The sequence below is a fragment of the Podarcis pityusensis genome (assembly GCF_964106645.2).
Source record: "Podarcis pityusensis genome assembly, chromosome: 1".
In the NCBI taxonomy this organism is placed as follows: Eukaryota; Metazoa; Chordata; class Lepidosauria; order Squamata; family Lacertidae; genus Podarcis; species Podarcis pityusensis.
Window position 1 is genome coordinate 62,385,932 of NC_138028.1, and position 23,708 is coordinate 62,409,639.

Sequence of the window (23,708 nt, forward strand, 5' to 3'; positions counted from 1 at the left end):
CAGATTACTCTTGGGGAAATGCAGTCCTTGACAGACACAAGGCCCACCTAGGCAACTGGAAAATGTACTCTCTTATCTTCCCATATTGCACTGAGAACCACACACAAAAGCCAGAAGATAAGAGGTGTCCCTGCCTCCCCATGAACAGTGAGAAAATTTCATTCATGTTCATAGGTCCTCATTCAAAAGTGGGGGGTGGGGTGGGGGGAGTTAAATGCAGGAAGGCAATTTCGCAGCCAACAGAAAGGGCTGCTTTTTCAATGCAGCCCTAAATAAAACTATTGTAAATGAGGATATATAGATATGGATATCCTTTTCCAGAGGGTTCACCATGATTCCCTGAATACATCTTTAGCCAATTATTTGAATAATTTTTCAATATACAAAATGTGGCAAGAAGGAATGCTCACCTCTTTGTCATCATATTAATCACCATTTTCTTTTTTAATCTAAATTGTGAATCATTTTAGTTGTGTGGATGCAGCCAACATTAGTGGTTTTCTTCTGTAACTCCATAACATTTCATTTGGGAACATAATATTTTGATCTGCACTGTTACTTTACAACTGTTCCTTTTCTGTTTGTTTTGCATGATGTTTATGCACATTTTAATATTTGCTACACAACTGTGAATAATGTAACACGAGAGTTTACATTTAAATGGTAAACAGGGAATATTACTTCCCGGTGCCTCATATTAAATCTGCGCCCCTGAGTATTTTTTGCCCATAGATCTTTGTGAGTTGACAAGCTTCTAGAATTGTTCACTGAGCACCTTTCTAAGAGAAATACATTTTATAAAGGAAGGTTTGTTAATAATAAACCTGCCTTGCTGTGGGTTTACCGAATATAACAGAACCTGTAATGCATTCTACACTTAAAAACAGCCACCATAGCTCAGTGATAGAAGACATCTTGTGCATGTAAAACGTTCAGGGTTAAATCCCAGAGATCTCCAAGTAGGGCTGTGAAAGACTCACTGCCAGTCATTGTAGGCAATTCTAAGCTTGATGGACCAAGGAATTGGATTGGTATAAGAAGGCTTCCTATCCCCAAAGCAGGCCATGGGATGGCACAGTGGCACTCACCTTAACTTCCGGATGCCTATGTCACTGCTGCCTACCAGGATGGGAAAGGGTGAGGTGGCAATGAGGTCCGTGCAGGACAGATACACTAGCAGGATTGCCAGGTTGTGTCTGCCAGTGTATTGGCACTGCGCTGATCTTGGCACTCTGGCCCATCCCAGGCATGGTATGGCTAGTAAGATGCCTGTCTGAAGCCCTGTAGATTTGCTTCTAATCAGTGTAGTGTACTGAGCTAGACAGGTAGGTCTGTGACTTTGCCGAGTGAAAGGCAGTTTCCTATGCTCCTATGAGATAACATAAACATATGGAATCTTACTGATTCCAAAGATAGGTCCCTGATTCGGAGCAGCTTGCATAACTCTGGTGTTGTCACATTATATTGAACTTAGTCAATGAGCTAAAATATTCAGCATGTTAATTTGCAAAATAGTTTGGAAACAGCCCTGTTTGTAGGCCTGCATCTGATCATGGTTGACAGTATTAGGCAATAGACCCTAAATTCTTCATTCCCTAGCTACTCCAGTTGAAAGGATCAGAAAGCAGGAAATGAGCAAAACCTTTGGACTCTGGAGAACCGCTTGCATTCAGAGCAGATAACACAGACTTTCTGACTTGGTATAAGGCAGCTTCTAATGTTTCACTCAGTATTAATGAGCTATCAATATACTGAATATTATTAAACTGAAAAATTAATAGCAACTTGAGTCTGATTATGACAAAGGAGATAATTCAGCATCGGTTTCGCAATTGGAATGAATGATAATACCTTTAAAATTTGTAAGTTAATTACCTAAAATAAATAGCTATGGGGTGGGGTTGCAGGATTTCTGCTCTTGCTTCTGGGGTTTTTTTATTTTAAAAAAAATAGATCATGTTCAAGCAAGACTGGCCAGTGTGACATTAAAGACAGCAGTGTAGCATGGATGAGATCAAAGTTGCCCTCACTAACCAATGTCGCTCTCAGCTTAATAGGGTTTTTAAGCCAAGAGAAAATGGTCTGTAGCCATGTAGCTGTCAATGAACATTTTCTTTTTGAGGTTGATTTTGCTCCCTCTAGACCATGAAGTCAGTGTTCTAAATATTGTTCCAAAGGCAAAAAAGAAAAAAGAAAAAAAGCTTTCAGATTTATCTTGTAGTGAAGTGTCTCATACCTGCGATTCCAATCTGCCATCATGCCACTAGGCAGCCTGTGAAATAGAACTGGTTGAATAACATTTCTGCAAGAGACAAAGCGAAGTTCAGCATGTAGGGAGGAAGTTCACTTCATGTTTCTGATCTGCAGAGTTTAATTATGAAAAATGATCCTGTCTCATGAGTGCCTGCAGTTCAGTGTTAGATGACATGCTTTCCATGCATACGATTAAGGTTCAAATTCAAACCCTGGCTTCTCCAGCTTAAAAGATCACATGCAGCAGGGCTAGGAAATACCTCCTTGAGACTTTGCAGTGCAACTTCTAGTTAGATTAGAAACTAATGGGACAGATAATCTTGTAGTCTGGTTTAGGATGCCATCCCATACAAATCTATGAGGGCAGAAGTCTCTGCGAACTCCATATGCCTTACATGCAAGTAGATATGCATAGAATTGAGCTACCACTTGGTTACAATGTCCTTGGTTACAAGCTCCGTGGTTACAAGGTCCTTTCTCTAATGCTCCTCTTGGCATTAAGTCACTGTGTGTGCAGCTTTATAGGGTTTACACTCATCAATGCTTCAAAGCACTCCCCCCCCCCAGCCCACTAAAGCACTTTAACAGAATTGGCTAATTCAGGAAAAAGCAATTTAAAGAGTATGGGGGGCGTGGCATGACCAGAACCAGTACCTTTCCACCAGGAACCTTTCAGCAACTTCTCAGGTTACCTCAGAGTGTGCCTAGTCCAGTGGTGGCCAAACTTGGCTCTCCAGCTGTTTTGGGACTACAATTCCTATCATCCCTGACCACTGGTCCTGTTAGCTAGGGATGATGGGAGCTGTAGTCCAAAAACAGCTGGCGGGCCAAGTTTGGCCACCACTACCCTAGTCAGAGCAGCTCCAGCTGTTCCCAAAGTGGTTTGCAGACTTATTTTGGGTCTCTGTGATGGTGTGGTAAACACGACTAAATCCCCATGGAAGCAAGCTGCTTCGTGTTACACATCTTCATGTGGTTGCAAAAAAGAATATCCTGAGTGGTTTATTTGCAGATACAAAGTGATGAAAAACAATTTACAACAGATTTTTTTCTCACTACAAATTGTGAAAAGTCTGGATAGCTCCAAGCCCTAACTGATTATACCAATTTATAGAGATCATTATAGAGATAGAATGGAAATAATCCTAAACAAAGTAGCATGGGGGGGGGTTGTGGGGAGGAGGTGCAGATCCATATTTTGTGAGTTAAACGGAATCATGAAAAGTGGCTCCACTCAATTTTGGGTAATGTGCCCTCCCTTTGACATTCTGTTGCACCCTAACTCATGTTGTTCAGAAGGGTTCTCCAATCATCCATTTTTGAGGGCCAAAGACAGCTTAAGGGTGGAAGAGGGAAAGGCAAAGTCTCCTTGACCTGACTTAGCTTACTTTGCACTCATGTTCCAGGCCAACATGTGTATTAAGAGCAATCTCATTCTTGATGTGTCAGTTGTTCTTGCCATGTTCTTTATAAAGTGATAAATTTGGCCCTTTGTTTTATGTGCATAATGTATGCAAGACCAGCATAGCTGTAGCAAACACAGCTCGTTTCATCAACAGTTGTAATTTTACCAAACCTCCCCCCACCCCGGATATACTGTCCTATTACCTGAACTTTAATATATTTTCCTCTGCAGGTTTTAAAATATAAATTACTTAAAGGATTAATGTATTATCCTCTGCTTGCAGTCAAAAAAGATTCAAGCCCAACTGAAGGAGCTTCGCTATGGGAAAAAGGATTTGATTTTTAAGGTGAGTTTGTCACTTGAGCTGGCAAAGGTATTTGCTTACAGGCAGTGTAACATTAAGGGAATATGGTCCAATGGTTTTATTATTCTAACCGGTGCTGGGGGGCAGAAATGACTACCTATCACCATACATATTCAAAGGGATTTGGAAAACTAAAGGGCAAATTTGATTTCTGTGATACATTGTCAAAAATGTCAATGATTTCAGCAGTTTTTCACTATGAAAATGTTCTTAAAGGGTGAAGTCTGTTAATTCTAAATCTTCAAACTATCTAGCACTGTGTACTAACACTTACTTCACTGATATTCATATTCAGACTTCTTACACATCTAGCAAAGTTGTGATATATTTTCAATTATTCTCATTTATCACTTTCCCACTATTACATATTATATAGCCATGGAAGTGAGGTCACAGTTAAGGTGTTTCCAGTAGTCTAGCCTTTCTAAGCATAGAAGTGATAGTTTGTATGTAATCCATACAGCTTCTTGAAACTGACATCAGTTTCATGAGGTTTATAAGTTTTCAAAATATTGGATGAAAAATGACTCCGTTACAGAAGTTCAAAAATTGTGAGATGAAGAGCAAGACTCTTCAGTTTCTGGTCAATCATACTTTAAATCTTTCATTTAAGAGGCTGGATTGCTTTTTATTTCCATTTTATTTTTTGTAAATAAATCATCCCACCAGAGATTTCCTTTCACAGAGATGGTGAAAATCTTCTGTGTACTTATAAAGTTACAGAATTATTTCCCTTCCGTTTTACTTAGTAAATGGGCACAACAGGGCCTGGGAACCTGTTAGCCTCCAGATTATGTTGGACTCCAACTCCCATGAACCTCAGCTTGCATGGCCACTGATCAGGAATTACAGGGCTTGGAGCAGTGCCCAGAAAACTGCAGATTGCACCTTCCCCCAATGGTACAAGCTGTACAACAGCACATGTTAGTTGTAGCTAGTGAAGCCAGGAAGGAAGTACAATATCAGCCTGGCAAATGATACCCACATGCCTGTCTTATGCATGCAAAAATAGTGATAATGTTTTACTGCCACATTCATCTTCTACCTCATGGATTTTCATTTGGATTTGAGATGCAGAACCTCACATTCCTATCTATAACAGGGTAGGGGTGTTCCAGAATGTCTTTTAAAATGTCATTTCTTAACAACAACTTGCATGTATGTTATTTGATGTAAAGTCTGTGGATTGACTCACCTGTTTGAGTTGCATGCTTTGCATGAATTTTATCTTTGCTTTGTGCTTGTAACCAAACTGTAATCTGGATTTTGTGTTAGGTTAATCTGTGATAGCTTGATGTCATGTGCAAGTAGTTTTACTTGGAAACGTGCCTTGTAAGCATTTGGGAAACATCTGATGGCAGCCCTGTATAGGGAAGCTTTTTAAGGTTTAAGGTTTTATTATGTTTTTATATATGCTGGAAGCCGCCCAGAGTGGCTGGGCCAACCCAGTCAGATGGGCAGGGTATAATTAATTATCTTCTTCATCATCATCATCATCATCATCATCATCAGAACTTCACACTTCAGTTTAGATGTGTGTTCAGGAGTTTGTCTGAACATGGCTTGAAGCAGAAAATTATTCACTAAGATTGCCTGTGTCAATTCATTAGTTTCTGTTTAAGAACTAATTAACTGGGGTTTAAAAAGTCCTTCTTTCCCCCAAGCAAAAACTATTCTGGGATGCAGATTAAAGTGCTGTTCTTCTGGCAGAACGCACATGGTTATATTTATATACACAAGTGGTATATAAATGTTGGGAAATGAATAAATTGAGTGAAATTTTGGACATTTTACTACGCCAAATTACATTGTAGTTGACCTCTGAGTAGAAAAATATCCTGTCTGATTATCTATGTCTACTTCCTAGTTTTTCTTGAAAAGGGTTAAAAAGGTGAAAGTATTGTTATATGTTTGTGGGGGTCAGTATGGATGCTATCCATAGATCCCTTACATATCTGTGATCCTGTATCTGTGAGGTTTGGAAACTAGTAGAAGAAGAAGCTGAACCAGTCAGTCAAGTTCTAAGATAATGCCCCTAGCTGGCCAGTTAAGTACTGCCATTTACATGGCCAAAGCAGTTGCCCTCTTGCCATAGAGACAAATGGGTGAGGCTTTTCCCACCTCACCTGACTAGATGCTGCATCATCCTGGGATGGAGAACAATAGGCCAATGTGGTCTTTGTGTTTTGGCTGATACAGTGGTACCGCCAAAGTCAAACGGAATCCGTTCTGGAAGTCCGTTCGACTTCCAAAACGTTTGGAAACCAAAGTGTGGCTTCTGATTGGCTGCAGGAAGCTCCTGCAGCCAATTGGAAGCTGCAGAAGCCCTGTTGGACGTTTGGGTTCCAAAGAACGTTCACAAACTGGAACACTCATTTCTGGGTTTGCAGCATACAGGAGCCAAAACATTCAAGTACCAAGGCGTTCGGGATCCAAGGTACGACTGTACTGAAAGCTAGGTTGTCTTTCTATATACTGAATCCAAAGTTATGCCTTTTGGGACGAGATCTAGGAACCTGATGGGTAGGCAAGATCTGTTAGAGTTTAATGCAGCGAACCCTCCCACCATATATCCATATAACCATATGTACAGTGACCTTCATTCCAAGGAAACCAACACTGGGTAAGCTCTGGAACTCCTGGAATCAGTAGAATAGCTGGCCGCAGCGGCTCCCGAAGCGGCGAACATGCCGTGCACCCAGGGGTGGGCCGGGCCGCCCACAAGGGTGATTGTTATGGTGATCCCTGCCCAGGAGGTGGCACGTGGGGTGGATCACACTCTCCACACACACCCTTCCTATGCCCCTGCCTGTAATCTCTCATTGCTTGGAGGTTGGCGTGCACACAACAGTATTATGGCAATCCTGGATACGCTTAAGTACAACCCACCATGTTCACTGGAGTTCAGTCCCATTTGGGTTGAGGAGCACAAAGAGATTCTTTTTACTAAAGCTTGATCCTCAACAAGTACTTTTTGCTTGGCTGTACAATCCAAAGTCAGGACCATTTTTATTTTTATTTTGTGAACCACCCTGATACCTCTGGATATAGGGCTGTATATATATCCAATAAATAAAATAAAATAAAAATAAAAATGAGCCCTGTGATCCTGCAAGTAGGGGCAAGTTTTTCATTTTGCTATTCATACCTCCTCAGGAGGAAGCTCCACTGAGTTCAATGGGGCAAAAAAGACATTTCCAGTGTTCCAGAGCTGGTGTAATTTGTTCCCTGTTGGAGGGGCATGTCCTTTGTGACTTACATAAATGTGCTGGATTGCACCCATGCCCAATAAGTAGAGCAAATTTTCTATATTATTTAGTGCTCTATTCAGTACACTGTCAATGAAAAGCACCCTATAAACTATCCTTCTATTGCTAATCATTTTTTCTGATGAAGAAAGCTCTCAGAGCTCTTATGTGCCATGAGAACCTATTCTAGACATGTGCTCTGTGTTGAAAATTCTATACGGGTGAACATAAATTCCTTCTATCATCTCATCAGCTTTTTATAACTTGATTTTTTTTCACCTGAAATTATTAAATCACCAAAAAAACAACACAAATGCAAACTGAGAAATAGCTGCAGATTTAGTGAAACAAAGCAACCCTCTATTTTTTACCATGTTCATTAGGAATACAGTCTCACTGATTTCAATAGAAATCATTTTAAATAAGTGTGCCAAATTATAGAAGTGTGAGTCATAACAGACAGCAGCAGAATCAGCTTAGTACTGTAGTTCTTAACTGAGAATTAGTCTCATTGAACACCATGGGATTTATTCCTGAGGACATATGCATGGTATTGGGCTTTAAGAATGCATGATCACAGTCTAGCTGTGGAGTCTCAGGCATACTTTGAAGGGTAACTCAATTTGAACTTAGTAGGACTTATGTTTGAATAAACATATTTATAATCAGGCAGTGAGTAGCATTGGGAGGGGGGACATATTGCAAGTGATCAAGGAAGTGGAAGAAGCCATGTGCTGCAGTGAGCAGATTGTTGGAGTCCAGGTTTTAATGCCACTCAATAAGCATAGAGGATGATCTTTGACCACTTACAATCTCTCAGCCTAAGCCGGCTCAAAGCGTAGTTGTGAGGATGAACTAGGATGATCTCACAGGTTCTGAAACCTTTCTTATAAGGCTTTTTGTTACTGATTTTTCTGGGTTTCTTTTAGCAATTTTACTGCTTTGTGTTGGTTCTTGGATCTTGTATTCTCAGGTGTTTTTAATTGTTTGGCTTTGCATGATTTAAATTGCTGTCCAGTTATTGTTTTGTTATTTTCCAATTTTTGCTGAATGCCCTATACAGTGTTTTTAAAGGCAGCACGGAAATAATTTTGATAAATAAATAAGAAATCATAAGAAATCACTGTAAGTTCATTGGGATATACCTATCTTAAAATTATTGAGAAGGGATGAGCTAAAGGAGTGGCAAGAAGCTTTAGGTCCATGTGTGTGTAACTTTCAATGCCTATCCTCATTAAGCATGTTTTCTTGGACTCTGCATTATATTGCATCATTGACTCAGGTGAGATCTGTACCTTTCACAGCCTAAAGCAGGAGCGAGGAGTCTCCCCACACCACGCCCTCTTCCCAGCCACACCTCATCTCTCCTCATCTCTGAACCAGCCCTGCCTTGCACCACTCTTTAATGTTTTGCATGGTTGGAATGGGTCTTTGAACTTTGACATTGCCTCTTGCTGGCCTTGATGGAATGTTGCTCAGAAGGGAATGCCACTCTTGGGCTAGAAACTTTGAAACTTTCCCTACTCTCTGGCCTAAAACAAGAAGTGGTCTATAAGATGTTTCTCCTCCTCAAGAATAAGCAAGTGGTAGTGGTGAGGAACTCACCTCAACCCTAAACCTTTGTGCTTTTGACTCCCCTTCCACTCCATTCCAGCTTTCAGTCCCTATTCTAATTAGTGCAAGGTCTGAAAAGCATGGACTGAAAGCACAGATCACTCACAGTTGAATACCCAGAGCTAAGGTTGAGGGACGTCACCCGCTGAATGTGAGTATTAGAAGAGGCAACTGCTTCACTGAGCATCTCCATTTCTAAAATAAAAAGATCAAGCTTCGCCACTGCTGCTAGTGCTGACTCCATATGGTTGACCGCTCTCATGTTTATTCATACAAAACCAAGTGAAATCAATGAAGCAGCACAGTTGCAACTGCAAGCATTATGTCATCAAGTACATTTATTATGGGAAGGCTTCACTGCTTATTTTCCTATTCTTATGCCATTGTTTTATTTTATTGCCCCTCAGGCTCTTGGACTTTTTATTTAGATTTAAATTCTTAGGCTACTCTTTGGCCACATCAGTATACAAAGCTGTTGATTTATAAATCACATTTGCTGGGAGGAAGTTAAATTATTTCACCCATTCAATTCAGGATAGTTTCATTGGCCTTTAGAGGGCCAAGAGAAAATAAAGGGCTCAGGAATGCTGACTTTTCCAACTGAGGTGTGTTCAGTACTTTTCTAGAAAAATAGGTGTCGGTAATCACCATGAAGTTGTTACAGTAAATGCCATACTTTTTAACAACAACCGAAAAGAGGTGTCAGTACTGCATACCCTTGAGTACCCCCTGGAGAAGAAGAAAGCACTGGGTGTGTTCCTCTTTGAGCAACAGTGATCTGCAGTTGTACCTTGGTTCTTGAACAGCTTAGTTGCAGAACAAATCAGCTCCTGAACGTTGCAAACCTGGAAGTAAGTGTTCCGGTTTGTGAATGTTTTTTGGAAGCCAAACGTCCGATGCAGCTTCTGCTTGGTTTTTGAACAGCTTTGGGAGTCGAACGGACTCCCAGAACGGATTAAGTTCGAGAACCAAGGTACCACTGTACATCATTTCATCCAAAATCTTATAGGACTATAGAACCACATGGAAACGTATTTTGTTAATTGAGGGATTGGTTGATTGCCTTTTTCTCCAAGGAGCTCAAAGTGGCATACATGGCTCACCACTCTTCATTTCATCCCCACAACAACCCTGTGAGGTAGTTTAGATGGAGAGGCAGTGAGTGGCCCAAGCTCACCCAGAAAGTCTCATGGCTGAATTGGGATTTGAACCCTGATCTTGAAGGTCCTAGCCCAACAATCTAACTACCATCAACATATATTCTCCATCTTCCTTCCTTCCTTCCTTCCTTCCTTCCTTCCTTCCTTCCTTCCTTTGTTCTAGAGTTGTGCTGAAACCTGCCCTCTGATTTCTTGAAAGTTTTCTTCTCTTGTAAATGAGACTTTATTTTTTCTGTCGCTTTAGAGTAAGCCACTTTAGAGTTTTGGTGGATATTGGGCTGGACTTATCTAAAAGGTGGGGAATGAGATCTGACCAGTGTGCCAGAGAAATATCTCAGAACAACAGGCACACCAACACAGACCCACAGGCACACACCACTTGCTTGCTGAATGAAACGCCACCTCAAGAGGATATGCAATAGCAAAACCTGCACCCCATCCATGAGAATTTCACATAATTGTGTACTCTGATAATTTCTGGATGCAATTTCTTTTCCCACTCACTGATAGAGAATAGGTGGGGCTGTGGTCTGGCAAACACAGAAGATATTTTCAGCACAACATGACTTTCTTCCCTCCTCCTATTTTATTTTACTCTTAGCCACATGATGACCTGCTTTGGGCTTGTCTTGCATCTCATCACAGCTGGGTATTCCCCTTCCCTTTCAAGCTCCATTTGGCCTAGAGCTCAGGACAGTTTAAAAATGCACTACTAACTTTCCGAGATCTTCAGCATCTTAATTATCTCTAGTGCTTCTCCTTAGGGCATCTTCAAAGTCCCAATCAGAGCAAAGGCAAAAACACATAGCCAGCTTGGGCCAGAACTACAACCTTTTTTTTGAAGTCAATTACAAAACCAGTTGTTCAGTTTTTCAGTAATAGCAGCACCTGCATAATCAGCTTGAAGGACCCCTCTTGTTTGAAATGGCTGCAGAGCTGCTGCTGCCACTCCAGCTAAATTTATCTGCCTAACCTTGTCACACAAAATAACTTGGGCGACGTATTAAAGGTGCCATTAACTTCAAATGTAAGTCCGGAACCTTAAGGCCACCTCAGGGGCACGCAAAACTTTCCAAATTGGATTTTTTCAGTTCATTAAAGATGTAATAACCTTCTTAATGCACAAGGCCACATTCAAAGCAGCTACAAAACAATAGAAAGACTGTTTCTAACATGTCAGAGATGAAAGGGGCTCTTGTTTCCTTCACAGGTTTATAAAAATAGCAAAGGAATCTTCATGTGAAGATGAGAGAGAGCTTTGATTCATTACAACCTTTGCTTGACCTATTCACTGGTATGGATTAATTATGGTTTTATAGACCATTAGCCCAATGTCAGTTCATAAATATTACATCATACAAGCAATTATAAATCTATATTAAAACTTGAATATATGTCTCCTACCCTTCTTTTTGTCACTATTTCCCTTCATCTGCATTTTAAATTTAGGGGTCTTTTCCAGGATGTAGGCTTCATTCTGTGCCCATTATTTATTTACTTAAAACATCTCTATTTTGCCTGTCATTAAATAATACCAAAGGCAGTGTACAATAAATCAATTCAATACAGCACAATTAAAGTTTAAAACAGCAAATCACAATTGTTGCCCACATGCATGTGGCATATTTTCCAGGAGCCAATCCCCCACTTGGAATAGCATGCAGAGTCCAGATAGCCACAACTATATTGGGAACAACAATCCCAATGTTTAGTGTGTTAGATGGCTGCCATCAGGGAGCTGACTGATAATTTGAATCCACCTTTGCATGGGTCATTCCAGTGGTCCTAGTCATCAACTGGAATCTGCACATGAGCTACTGCTGGTGCTATAATGTAGCATCCTGACAAGACCCCTTATGAGGTCCTTCATTTTTGTATCTGTGATCCTGCCCAATGACTACTCACCATCACCATTGTGACAGCAGAAGAATAAGAGTTATAAATGTAATGAGATTAATGCAAGGGCCTTACTCCAGAGAAGGAGAACAGCCCACATCACTAAGACCACTTTCTTAATGTTCTTGTTTCTTCATCGGCTTGTTTTCTGAGAAAACCCTGTGCTTTCTCCACATATTTGCTAGAGAGCACATACGATTAATGGAAAATTATGGCTGAGGAAATATTCCATCACTGAAATCTGTACAAGACCCATGGCTTCTAGGAGGGAAAGTGGGTCCAACAGACTCCTCTGCATTTTACTAGGAAACGGATCTGCTCCAGAAAAAGAATGAAACCTCTGGTGCAGGGGAAAATAAATGTTTTTGCTTTCCCCCATGGAGGCCTTGGGGAATGTTGAGATGAGTAAGGAAATGAATACAGCCAGGTCCCTATTTCATATCTGCATCCTAGAACAAAAGCCCTCTAATCCAGTCTCCACATCCACCCTTATGCATCAAGGAATATACCTTTTTATTACCTTGTTGTTGTTTAGTCGTTTAGTCGTGTCCGACTCTTCTTGACCCCATTGACCAGAGCACGCCAGGCACTCCTGTCTTCCACTGCCTCCCACAGTTTGGTCAAACTCATGCTGGTAGCTTTGAGAACACTATCCAGCCATCTCGTCCTCTGTTGTCCCCTTCTCCTTGTGCCCTCAATCTTTCCCAACATAAGGGTCTTTTCCAGGGAGTCTTCTCTTCTCATGAGGTGGCCAAAGTATTGGAGCCTCAGCTTCACGATCTGTCCTTCCAGTGAGCAGTTTATTACCTTACCATTGCTGAATCAAAGTGAATGAAGAAGCCATTCTGGCCTCCATAATAAACACTGGGACTTTAATCAAACACACTGAAATCTTAACTACCCACTGAAACTCTGCAGTTCCATCCACACCTCTTCTGACCAGCTGTGATATGTTTCAGGGTTACTCCCAGCTGTGCATTGGGTACATCCAGAACTCAAGTAGCGGGGGGGGGGGGGAATGGAAGCTAGCCTGCCTTTTCTCATCATTTCCCTGAAGACCCCTTCCCCTGGATTAACTTCCATGAAGATCCAGAGACACAGCTTGAAAACACTCCCATGAAGCAATACAAATGTGAAGCCCCATCTTCTTACTTATCCACAAATGTTTCCCTACTGTATTTGTGTCAGGCTGATGAAACATCTTATAGGGCAGTCTGAAAAGAAGTGGAATGTCATCCCACCTTACTTCATCCCATTACATGTACCGCAATACTTAACACATATGCAAAACAAATTTTAGGCTAGAATTATCCATTGGGAAGTTGCATTATTTAAAAAAAAAATCAAAACAAAGAGGTCTGGAAATGATCTGCTGTCTGTGTATGTTTCCTTGGAATGCATAACAATGTTTAAAAGTAATCTGGAAATGAATACAACTTGTTGTGCCATTTTTAAGGGCACTCAGGGTCCATATGCTAGTTCTTTTCAGATCCAATTATAAATGAAAGGCTTCTGGGATTATTATTTTTTTGTCTAGAAGTGTTTCAAATGCTTAAACATGTTTTCTGCTTTGATTTGTTTCTGTTGTCTGAGTGGGGGGGGGGCAATAGAAAAATGATATATTACTTTGTATGTATTTTAGAGGATTCCCAGTTGCAGTGGGATGAAATGAGAGGGGCAGCTTTTATAGAGAAATACTAAGACTCAAGTTTATGCACTGGTGCTATGGATCATGACTTGTGTGTATGTAATTACGGTAAAACCAAGATTCCTGACAAATATTGCCATGACACCCTGCCAACTTCCCTCTCTGCTCTCTCTTCTGTCTTATCATGGTCCACCTTTTACAAAACAGGAGAGAATGATTGGCAAATGAATCAAGAAGCCTCACTGAATAAAAGGGTGAGACAGACACACACAAAATGGAACCTGTTCTTCACAGTGAAGACTATAGTTGAGATAGTGGCTTGATCACATCATCAAGTAAAATATCAATGATCTATTCTCATGAGTGTTAGTAAGAAAAACGTGATGTGCAATGGGGGGGAAATGATCTATTTTTTCCCCTGCTGAAAATAATTGGAACTAAGTAAATATACAATTACTCAAATTCTCATAGCAAATATTGCCTTTGGAAAGAAGCTCAGGATTTCATTTAAAATACATACCATGCAAGCAGAATCTAAATGTGGGCAGAGTTGGAAGTAAAATGAAGTCCTAAAGTCAATGAGTTGAACCCAAAAATGACCTTCCTGGGCATGTTCTGCTCATATAAGGGCTAATTTTCAGTTCACATCAGAACAATGATTCACAGGCATAGTTAATGGGGGTTTGTTTGTTTGTTTTTGTGAATGCAAAATGGGATAGTTTGAGGGATTTACCAGTAGTTGTCCTGGCAGCCACTGGCTACCATCTTCCCCACCCCTTCCTATATGTCTCTGTGATGATCTAGAGTTGTTTCCAGGGGCATTCCGGGTGTAGAAATTGCTACCACCATCTAGTGTCCATTGGGAAGACTGCCACTGCCACAAAGTGGTAGCAAAAGCAGAAGCAGGGGAAATGGTAAGCCATTTTCATATCCCAATTGCCCATAAACAGTCCCCAAATTTGAGCTGCCAAATTTTTCCATGGCCAACTTTTGATTTATTCTTATCAGCTCCCAGAATCAGAAATCAGACAGTGAAGCTCCGAAACTACATGTATGTGAACGGCAACATTTATATGTGAATCAAAAGCTCTGTGAAGCTCCTAGCAGACATTCCTAGTCCAGGACAGCTTATAATTTATATAAATGAAACCATTATTGGCAATTTAGACACACAGATAGAACTGAATACAGTAATTTGTACAACACCCATGAACCTGAATAATGCCCAATTGTCATCTCCTTAACTTTAGCATACACACAAATCTAAAAGGATGCATTGAATTGACCAGATGTCAAAGAGAACAATAACTACCAGACTTTTAGAAGACATCTAAAGGCAGCCCTGTTTAGGGAAGCTTTTAATGTTTGATGTATTACAGTATTTTAATATTTTTTTGGAAGCCGCCCAGAGTGGCTGGGGAAGCCCAGCCAGATGGGTGGGGTATAAATAATAAATTATTATTATTATTATTATTATTATTATTATTATTATTATTAATGCTGGCACCTATTTGCCACCATACTTTTGTGAAGCTAATGATGAAGTGCTCAAATCTACTAAACTAGAACAAAGATTAAAAATTTGCACACAGACTCACTATTAATGAAAGACAGGACAGATTAGGAAGGAGGATGAAAGGAAAAAAACTATTTGTTTTGAGGACATGTGTGCCATGAACCAGTTTTGAATCATACTTTAAGAAGTTGTTTACGCATGAGAAGGTGCATCAGAATGTGGATGTGCATGAAAATGGGCACCCAACTAAATGTAATGCAGTGCAGATAGATGGTCACAAACAGGTAAGCATTCCAATGTGCATTTTTGTGCATATCTGATTTATGTTTGCAGTTCTTGATCTGACCGGTGACATGCCTAAAAGCTTGCTTTGACATATGGCTCTTCTTAGGCAAAGCTGGATTAGGAACACAGCATATATGCAACTATTCACAGAGCTATGTCAAAGGACGAAATTTGTATTTTTCATTTGCACTGGAGAATTTGGAACTAATGAAGCTAGCTGGATATAATGAACACACAGAGAAATCTCATGAGGAAAGAATCCCCAGAAGTATTTGCAACTATTGTTCACCCTCGGGCTACAGTAGTATCAAAACAGACCTTACTGCAGCCCATTAAGCATGCAGCAGTGCTTCTGGAGTCATTAATGTGCTCATCAAGACAGCATCTAAAACAATAGTCTTTTTAAAAGTCTAACTCACAGCTGGTAAATGTATTGTTCACATCTGTTTGATGTGCTAAAAGGTTAGTAGCTGACTCCCAAGCTTTGATTTAGTGAGCAAGCCAGGTCTGTAGATTGAAAGTCAGCTATCCTATCTCTGATAAAGCATCGAATACAACTTTAAAGCCTGCATACTGTTTGACTGTGAAGATAGTCTCATGAAAGGCATTGTCTCCTTAAGTTATGGTTTAATCTCTCATCTCTCAGTTCTGATATTTGCTATTTTAGCCCCTCTCTCTGTTCTGTACCTTTAAAGCACATTTGAAGCACATTCTTTCCCTCAAAGAATTCTGGGAACAGAATAATAGAACTGTAAAGTTGGAAGGGGCCTTGAGGATTATATTGTTCAACCCTCTGCAATGCGGCAATATCCATACGGGGATCAAACCTGCAACTTTGGCATTATCAACACCACACTCTTTGTTAAGGGCTGCTGGGAATTGTAACTCTGTGAGGGGTAAACTACAGCGCCTAGAATTTATTTGAGGGAAGGGGTGTGCTTAAAATGTGTTTCAGACACACAGAGACATATACTCATTTCTGTTTCCTTAGACTTGTGTGTGTGTGTACACAGTATCATAGAGAAATCAATACAAAAACCAACACATTCATATTTCTCAATAAGCATCAAGTGGTTAGGCCAGCAAAGCTGCAACTCCTTGTGGCATTTCTGCTACCACTGCTGTGGGCTTGTATTCCTAACTTCACCATTAAGACCAAGGAATTAGGACAAAGTCAAGGTCTCTAGCATGGTGGGTTGAGTAGCAGAAGAGCTGTCCATCAACGGAGTCACAGGACAACAGGAACGGACCAGAATGTGATGCTGTGCCAGAAACAGCTTCTTACAAACCCAACCAGTTTTACACCTGCTCCCAGCCCTTCCTAGAAAGACTCTCCTCCCTGCAAGAGAGGGGAGTGGTTGTGGCTGGGAGCCGGACTCCGCCTCAAGCAGGGGGCATTTGCCCCCTGCCTTCCACTCACCTGGCTGGCGCCCACGCCCACGGCTAGGCACCCAACCAGGTACCTTCAAGGGGGCGTGTACAGCAGCCTAAATTGCTGTGGCACCAGCCTCCCGGCCTCACTTTTCGTCGTCCTGTTGCAAGTCACCCACCCTCCACTCCCTTAGAGCAGGGTTTCAGTTTTCTTTTGGCCTTGCTATGGACCTTAGGTTGGTCGCCCTGGTTGTCCGGGGGGCCTGGTAGGAATTTTTCCATTTGGCATTAGGCCTTTTGGTTTTTTCGCCTACCTCATAGCAATTGTCACAACTTTCGTGGTATTGGTGGGTAGGTTAGGCATTGGAATAATGTGTTGTGGTGTCGAAGGGCTAGGTGTGGCCATCGCCTATGCCTTCAATTTTTGGGTATTCCATTAAAGGAATCCGGCGGTCATGTATTCTGTCCGATGCCTGCGTGGCGGGAGGCCATGGCACGACCCTCGGTGACATCAGGGGAGAGCTTATAGTTGGATTAGCATCAACAGGCTCCACCTACTGGTGAATAAACCCCCCTGTTTTAGACTCACCCCTCTCCAAGTGGGTGGAATCAGCTGACGTAATCCAATGCCTAAGCCAATACCTTTTCACTTGCTGTAATCAATAAAGGTGTGGCCTTTTCTTGCCCATTAACCTTATATCACATGTCCTTGTGTTTCATTCCACTATGCGGGGATCGGGTCCTCGAACCACAACATTAGCAGGTGCCTGATCCAGGTGATGCATAGAGACTTCCTCCCCTCTAGAATGAGGCTCATTCTGGGTTCATACTACCAGGTACGCACTGCACCTCTTGGCCTGGCCACCTGATTAGAGTTGCCACCACATTTGCCATTTGCTCCTGGGGTTTTGGCAATGAGTGTAGAGGGGATAGGCTCTGTGATGAGCCAGGGCACATTGAATCCCACAGATCTGTAGGTTCCTGTAGTGGGACATCATTTAGGGAGTTGGTGTCAGAGTATTTATCAAGATCTGCCAATCAGCAGCCATGCTGGGACTGGCAGTGGGATCATTCTCCAAGCAGAAAGTCACATACGCTTCTGGCTCCAGTCTGTTCCTGACACAAAGGTGGTGGAGCATGAGACACAGAGATTCTCACTGCATCTTCAAAACTGCCATTTATTGAAATGCACAGCAGCAGTGAATTGCCTGTCATATTGAGTCAGATTTCTGGTATGCTGCAGCGCTCATAAGAGATTGGATAGGCAAATGGGGACAACCTAAGTTCTGTGTTGTCTCCTGAAGCAGTGATGAATTGGAAGGTATTCTCCAGGTTGCAGTAGAGCAACTTACCTTGTGGCCCATATATCAGGCCTCCCCAGAATGTCCTTCAAGCTTCTTTTCTTTTCCTACTCCCAAATCTTCTCTTGTCGTTGCCCCAGTAGTCTTCTTGGCATCTTGCTGTGCTTGCAATTGCCTCAGACCCAACCACAATATTTACAAATGATATTTCATTATGTGTATCATTAGAGAAACCTAATGCAATGGGAAACTGCCCTTTTAAACATCATAAATTTCACTTACCTGGTCATATGTGGCTGGCCAAAGCCTCACCTTCTGAGGTTGGTTTTCCTATTTTATGGTAAAATAGCTCTACCTTCCTTTGCATAAGTTCACCGTAATATATATACAAAGTAACACACCTGGGTTTGAGCTATTAGTAGACACTGAGAACTGCTATTTCATGAAACCCCTAACAGCAGTAGGTAAGGAGACACCCTAATTTTACTGAAGAGGTGATATACATGAATGAAGACATAAAATGTAATTGACTTTGGTGCTTAGAAGCTACATTAAAAGCCCAGTGTACATTAGCATGTTTTATCTTGAGTTTCAAGCATCACTCTTACATTCTTTTCAGTTTTTGAAGAAATGAACATTTCAATACAACCTTGGGGGAAATGAAAAAAAATCCAGTTTTTCTTGACTGATTGTTAATTTCAGCTTATGAAATTCTAAGGCAATAGATTCTTTTCTCCTAGAGAAAACATTCTTGATGAAGAGAATGGTTTGGTAAAGAGTCTTGCTGATGAGGGTAGGGCTGTTGGAGTGGGGTGTTTTTTGCAAAAAAAAAAAAAAAAAGCAAGCCACTGCCAGTTCTGAAATCCTTAGTGTGCCCATCCAGAATAAAATAGGTTTCAGTACTTATTCTTGCAAACAATATGCTAACAGCAGTTCAGTAATAAAAATATAATATCTTTCAGATTCTTGTCTCCAGGCTTACGTCTCTTGTTATTAAGATAACATATTGAATTTAGCTGGGAGTTTCTATATCTATTTCTCATCTTTAACAAAGTCACCACTGTGAAATTTCTTTCACAAGGGGAAAATATCTACTTCTTCATATCCAAAAGCTGCTATAAATTCTTTAAGTAATGTTAGTGCAGTGAACTGACATAACAACCCCATTTATTTTGCTATGTCTTGTTCACAAACATATCTAGTTTTTTCTTATGTATGTATGTATGTATGTGTAATGAGTATGAGTTACTCGTGCGTAAACTGGTGCCTCTCTAGGCTGATTTGCCTTGTTAAACCTTTCTGACTGCACAGCCCCTTCTGATCATGACTGTCTCAGTCACTAGCAGAATCCGTCAGTGGGCGTTTCTTGAATCTCTTCCAACATAAGAGTTGTTTGACACCCAATCTCCTCCGCCTCTCACTGCGCGGGAGCCTTCTGCGCAGGGTGGGCGTGGGTAGCGGGGGACCTGTCCCCTCCTCACTGAGTTCCAGTGAAGAGTCCGTGAGCCCTCTCTCCGATTTTCCCATCTGCTCACTTTTGTTCCTGGTGTTGCGCTTAAATGCTTCCCCCTCCACTGAGTCGCCTCTCCCCCTGCTGCTGGGTCCTTCCCCGGCATCATCCAGGAGCCTCCCCTTCGCCTCTCGCTCTGATGTCAGTTCCCTGACATCCACCTCCCCCCCAGAATCCCCTCCACCCCTGGGCCGACCTGTGGGACCAACTTCGTCCCCTTCGTCGGCCGAGGAGGCGGGGAAACCCCGGAAGGAACTGTCACCATCTTCCGTGGGTTCGAAACCCGCTTCCCAATCGCTCTTCCACCTACCAACGGGGTGGTCTTCCCCGTCTGATGCTTCTTCCTCCGAAACCTCTCCTCCCTCCTCGGAGTCAGAAAATCCCTCAAAAACCTCTTCCTCATCTGTGGTTCCAAATTGCTCCTCCCAGAATCTCTCCAGGGGTTTGGGTTTGTCCGGGAACCGGTGGTGGAATACCTCCACCAGATACCTGTCCTCGACGGCTTCCGTGGGGACCCACGTGTTTTCGGACCTGGGTTCCCCTTCCCACGCTACCAAATACTCCACCCGGCGCCCTTGCCACCTTGAGTCCAGTATTTCCGTGGCCCTGTGGTGGTGTTCCCTTTCTTCTACCTGCGGGTGTGTGGTGACTTCTCCCTCTTGCCCCTGGAATTCCCGCCCTTCCCTATGCGGTGAAAGCAGGGACCTATGGAAAACCGGGTGTATTTTCATGCTATCAGGCAACCTGAGCTTAAATGCCATGGGATTAACTTGCTGTGTTACCTCAAAAGGTCCCAGCCGTCTGGGCTGCAACTTCTTGCACCCCCCTTTGAAAGGTAGCCCTTGGGTGGACAACCACACCCGGTCCCCCACCCGTATGGTCTCCCCTTCCCTGCGGTGCTTGTCTGCCTGCCTCTTGTAAGTTTCCTTGGCCCGCTCCAAGTTCATCTTAAGTTGCTGGTGTAGGGCCTCCATTTCTTCCACAAACTGCTCTGCGGTGGGTACGCTCCAGCTTTCCTCCCCACTCCCCGGGAAGGCCCTGGGATGACACCCATGGTTGGCCATGAATGGGCTCATTCCCGTGGACACGTGTTCCGCGTTGTTGTACGCGAATTCAGCCAGCGCTAGTTTTTCTACCCAATCGTTCTGCCTCTCGCTGACATAGCAGCGTAGGTATTGCTGGAGTATACTGTTCGCTCTTTCTGCTTGCCCGTTGGTCTCTGGGTGTCTCGCCGTCGAGAAACCCACCTCCACCTGCAGTAAGCTCATGAGTTTCCTCCAGAACCGGGAAGTAAATTGTTTTCCACGGTCGGAGATAACCCTCAAGGGGGCGCCATGCAGCCGGAATATGTGCTCCACAAACAACCGGGCTGTTTCCTCTGCCGTTACAGCATGTGAGCAAGCTATAAAATGGCACATTTTTGTCAGTAGGTCGACCACTACCATGACTGCTGTCTTTCCCCGGGACTTGGGCAAATCTGTCATAAAATCAATGGATACCACCTCCCAGGGTTTCCCCGGCGTGGGTAAGGGTTCCAGCAATCCTGTGGGGGCAGCCCGCTCCCCCTTTGCCCTTTGGCAGCGGTCGCACCCCCATACATATTCCCGTACATCCTCCCTCACCCTGGGCCACCAGAACTGCCTGGTCACAAGCATCATGGTTTTGTGCTGTCCAAAGTGCCCTGCTGTGGGGTTGTCGTGGAGTTGTTTGAGTACCTTTCTCCTCAGGGTCTCCCCCGGTACGTACAGCGCTCCCCTATAGTACAGTACCCCTTCCTTCTCCTCAAACCCTTCTTGGGTCCCTCTTCCGTCTCGTAGTTCCCGGATTTTAGTTTGCGCGAACACGTCGTTTCTGGTCAGCCCAGCTAGTTCTCGTTTCCCCACCAAAGTTCCCACACACACCCATCGGTCCTCGGGGATCACGTGTCGTTTCTCCGGCGGCCCCTCTCCTTCCAGGTACTCCAGTTTACGCGAGAGAGCGTCTGCTCTTACGTTTTCTTCTCCGGGCACGTAGCGGATTTCAAAGAAAAACTTGGAGAACTCCTGTGCCCATCGAATCTGTCTCTGGTTGAGTACTCGTGCGGTTCTCCAGTACTCCAAGTTCTTGTGATCTGTGCAAACCTGGATCTGTTGTTGCGCCCCTATCAGTAGATGACGCCAACGATGAAAGGCCGCGTAGATTGCCAGCAGTTCGCGGTCATACACTGTATAGTTTTGCTCCGACTTGCTCAGTTTTCTGGAGAAAAAGGCACACGGTTTCCATTCCTGCTTTCCCTTCCCTGGCTGCAAAAGGACCGCCCCCACGGCTCTGTCGGACGCGTCGGTCTCTAGCCTCAGGGGTTTCTCCAGATCTACGTGCAGGAGTTGCTCTTCCGATGCGAACGCCTTCTTCAGTTTTTCGAAGGATTGCTGGGCCTCTTCTGTCCACACAAACTTCTTTTTGCTACTGAGACAATCCGTGATTGGCGCTGTCAAGTGGGCGAAGTTCTTGATGAACTTCCTGTAGAAGTTGCTGAACCCTAGGAACCTCTGTACGTCCTTCCGTGTCTTGGGAGCCTTCCACTCCAGCACTGCCTGCACCTTGCTTGGGTCCATCGCTAAGCCTTTGTCAGACAACTTGTACCCCAGAAACTCGACTTCTCTGGCGTGAAACTGGCATTTTTCCAGCTTGACCCACAACTGGTGCTTCTGCAGTCGTTGTAACACTTCCCTGATGTCTCTAACATGTTGTTCCTCATTGTCCGAATAAATTAAGACGTCGTCCAAGAAGGCTACGCAGTTCTTGTACAGCAGAGACCCCAACACGTGGTGCATGAAAGCTTGAAAACAGGCGGAGCCTGACTGTAATCCAAAAGGCATAACTAAGTACTCAAAGGCACCTAGGGGTGTGAACATTGTGGTCTTCCATTCGTCCCCCTCCCTCATCCTGATCAAATTGTATGCGCCCCTGAGGTCCAGCTTGGTAAAAAATTTGCCTTTCCTCACTCGCGTTAAAATGTCGTCAATCCTGGGCATTGGGAAGGTCACGGGTTCTGACACCAAATTGACAGCTCTATAGTCCACTACGAGCCTGGGTTTATTTGTGTCCTTTTTGTCCACAAAGAACACCGGACTGCCCCCTACTGCCTTTGATTCCCTTATGAAGCCTCTTTTCAGGTTCTTGTCGATAAATTCTCGCAACTCCTTCATCTCCCTGTCTGACATGGCGTACAGCTTACCCACTGGCAGCTGAGCCCCCGGAAGCAAGTTGATCTGGCAGTCAAAGGGCCTATGGGGTGGCAGTCTATCTGCCTCCTTTTCGCTGAAGACCTCCCGCAGATCTGCGTATTGTGGCGGCACCTCCCCTTTCCGCTCCACCGCCATCCCAGCCACCCTGGCCACGGTCATTCTTGGGGCTTCCCCCCCTAGACAGTGTTCCAGGCAGTAAGCTGACCCAAAGGTGACTGTCCTCTGATGCCACGCCACCACTGGATCATGTTGTGCTAGCCAGCTCATCCCTAATATTATTGGGGGTCCTGCTAGCGAGGCGACGTGAAAGGCGATGGTTTCCGAGTGCCTGGACACCCTCATTCTCATTGGCGGGGTTTGGTGTGTCACTTCCCCTCCTAGAAGCTCCCTGCCATCAATGGTGGTCACTTGCAAGGGAAAATCCAAAGGCAGTAAGTGGAGCTGGTGCTCTAATGCAAAGTCCTTGCTGAAGAAATTACATGAGCTGCCTGAATCCAGCATGCCTTTCACCTTGACTGGGTGCCCGTTCGGGAGTTCTAGCACCACTTCGATGGCTATTGCCGCCTTGGGGGGGTCTGGTTGGGGCACTTTTACTGGTGGCTGGCTTGGCTGTTGTGCCCCTTGATTGGCAGCCAAGCGTTCTCGTTTCCCTGTTCCTGTTCCTTTACCACCTCCTCCTCACCCCCTGCGGTTCCCACCATTCCTTGCCAAGCCTTTCTTTGAGGGCAGGCTCTGGCAAAATGGCCTGGCCGCTGGCAAAGGTAACACTTTTTGGAGGTTTTCCAATCCTTTCCCTCCTTCTTGCACCCTTCGCTGGTGCTTGAAACTTCCCGCGCGCGCGCCCCATCTATTTCCATTGGCTCTGCTGGCGGGGAGGGCTGCCTTGGTATTTCAGGAATGCGGTAGTCAT

The 23,708-nt window shown here is 43.5% G+C and overlaps 1 protein-coding gene across 4 annotated transcripts in view; it reads left to right on the forward strand.

Moving 5' to 3' along the window:
• LUZP2 (leucine zipper protein 2) overlaps positions 1-23,708 on the forward strand; it is a 346,882-nt gene that overhangs the window by 252,301 nt on the left and 70,873 nt on the right. For all 4 annotated transcript variants that reach the window (XM_080983546.1, XM_080983544.1, XM_080983545.1 and 1 more), the window contains one exon: positions 3,942-4,004. In XM_080983546.1, the coding sequence (XP_080839672.1) occupies positions 3,942-4,004 (63 nt within the window). The remainder of the gene's footprint in view (positions 1-3,941; positions 4,005-23,708) is intronic.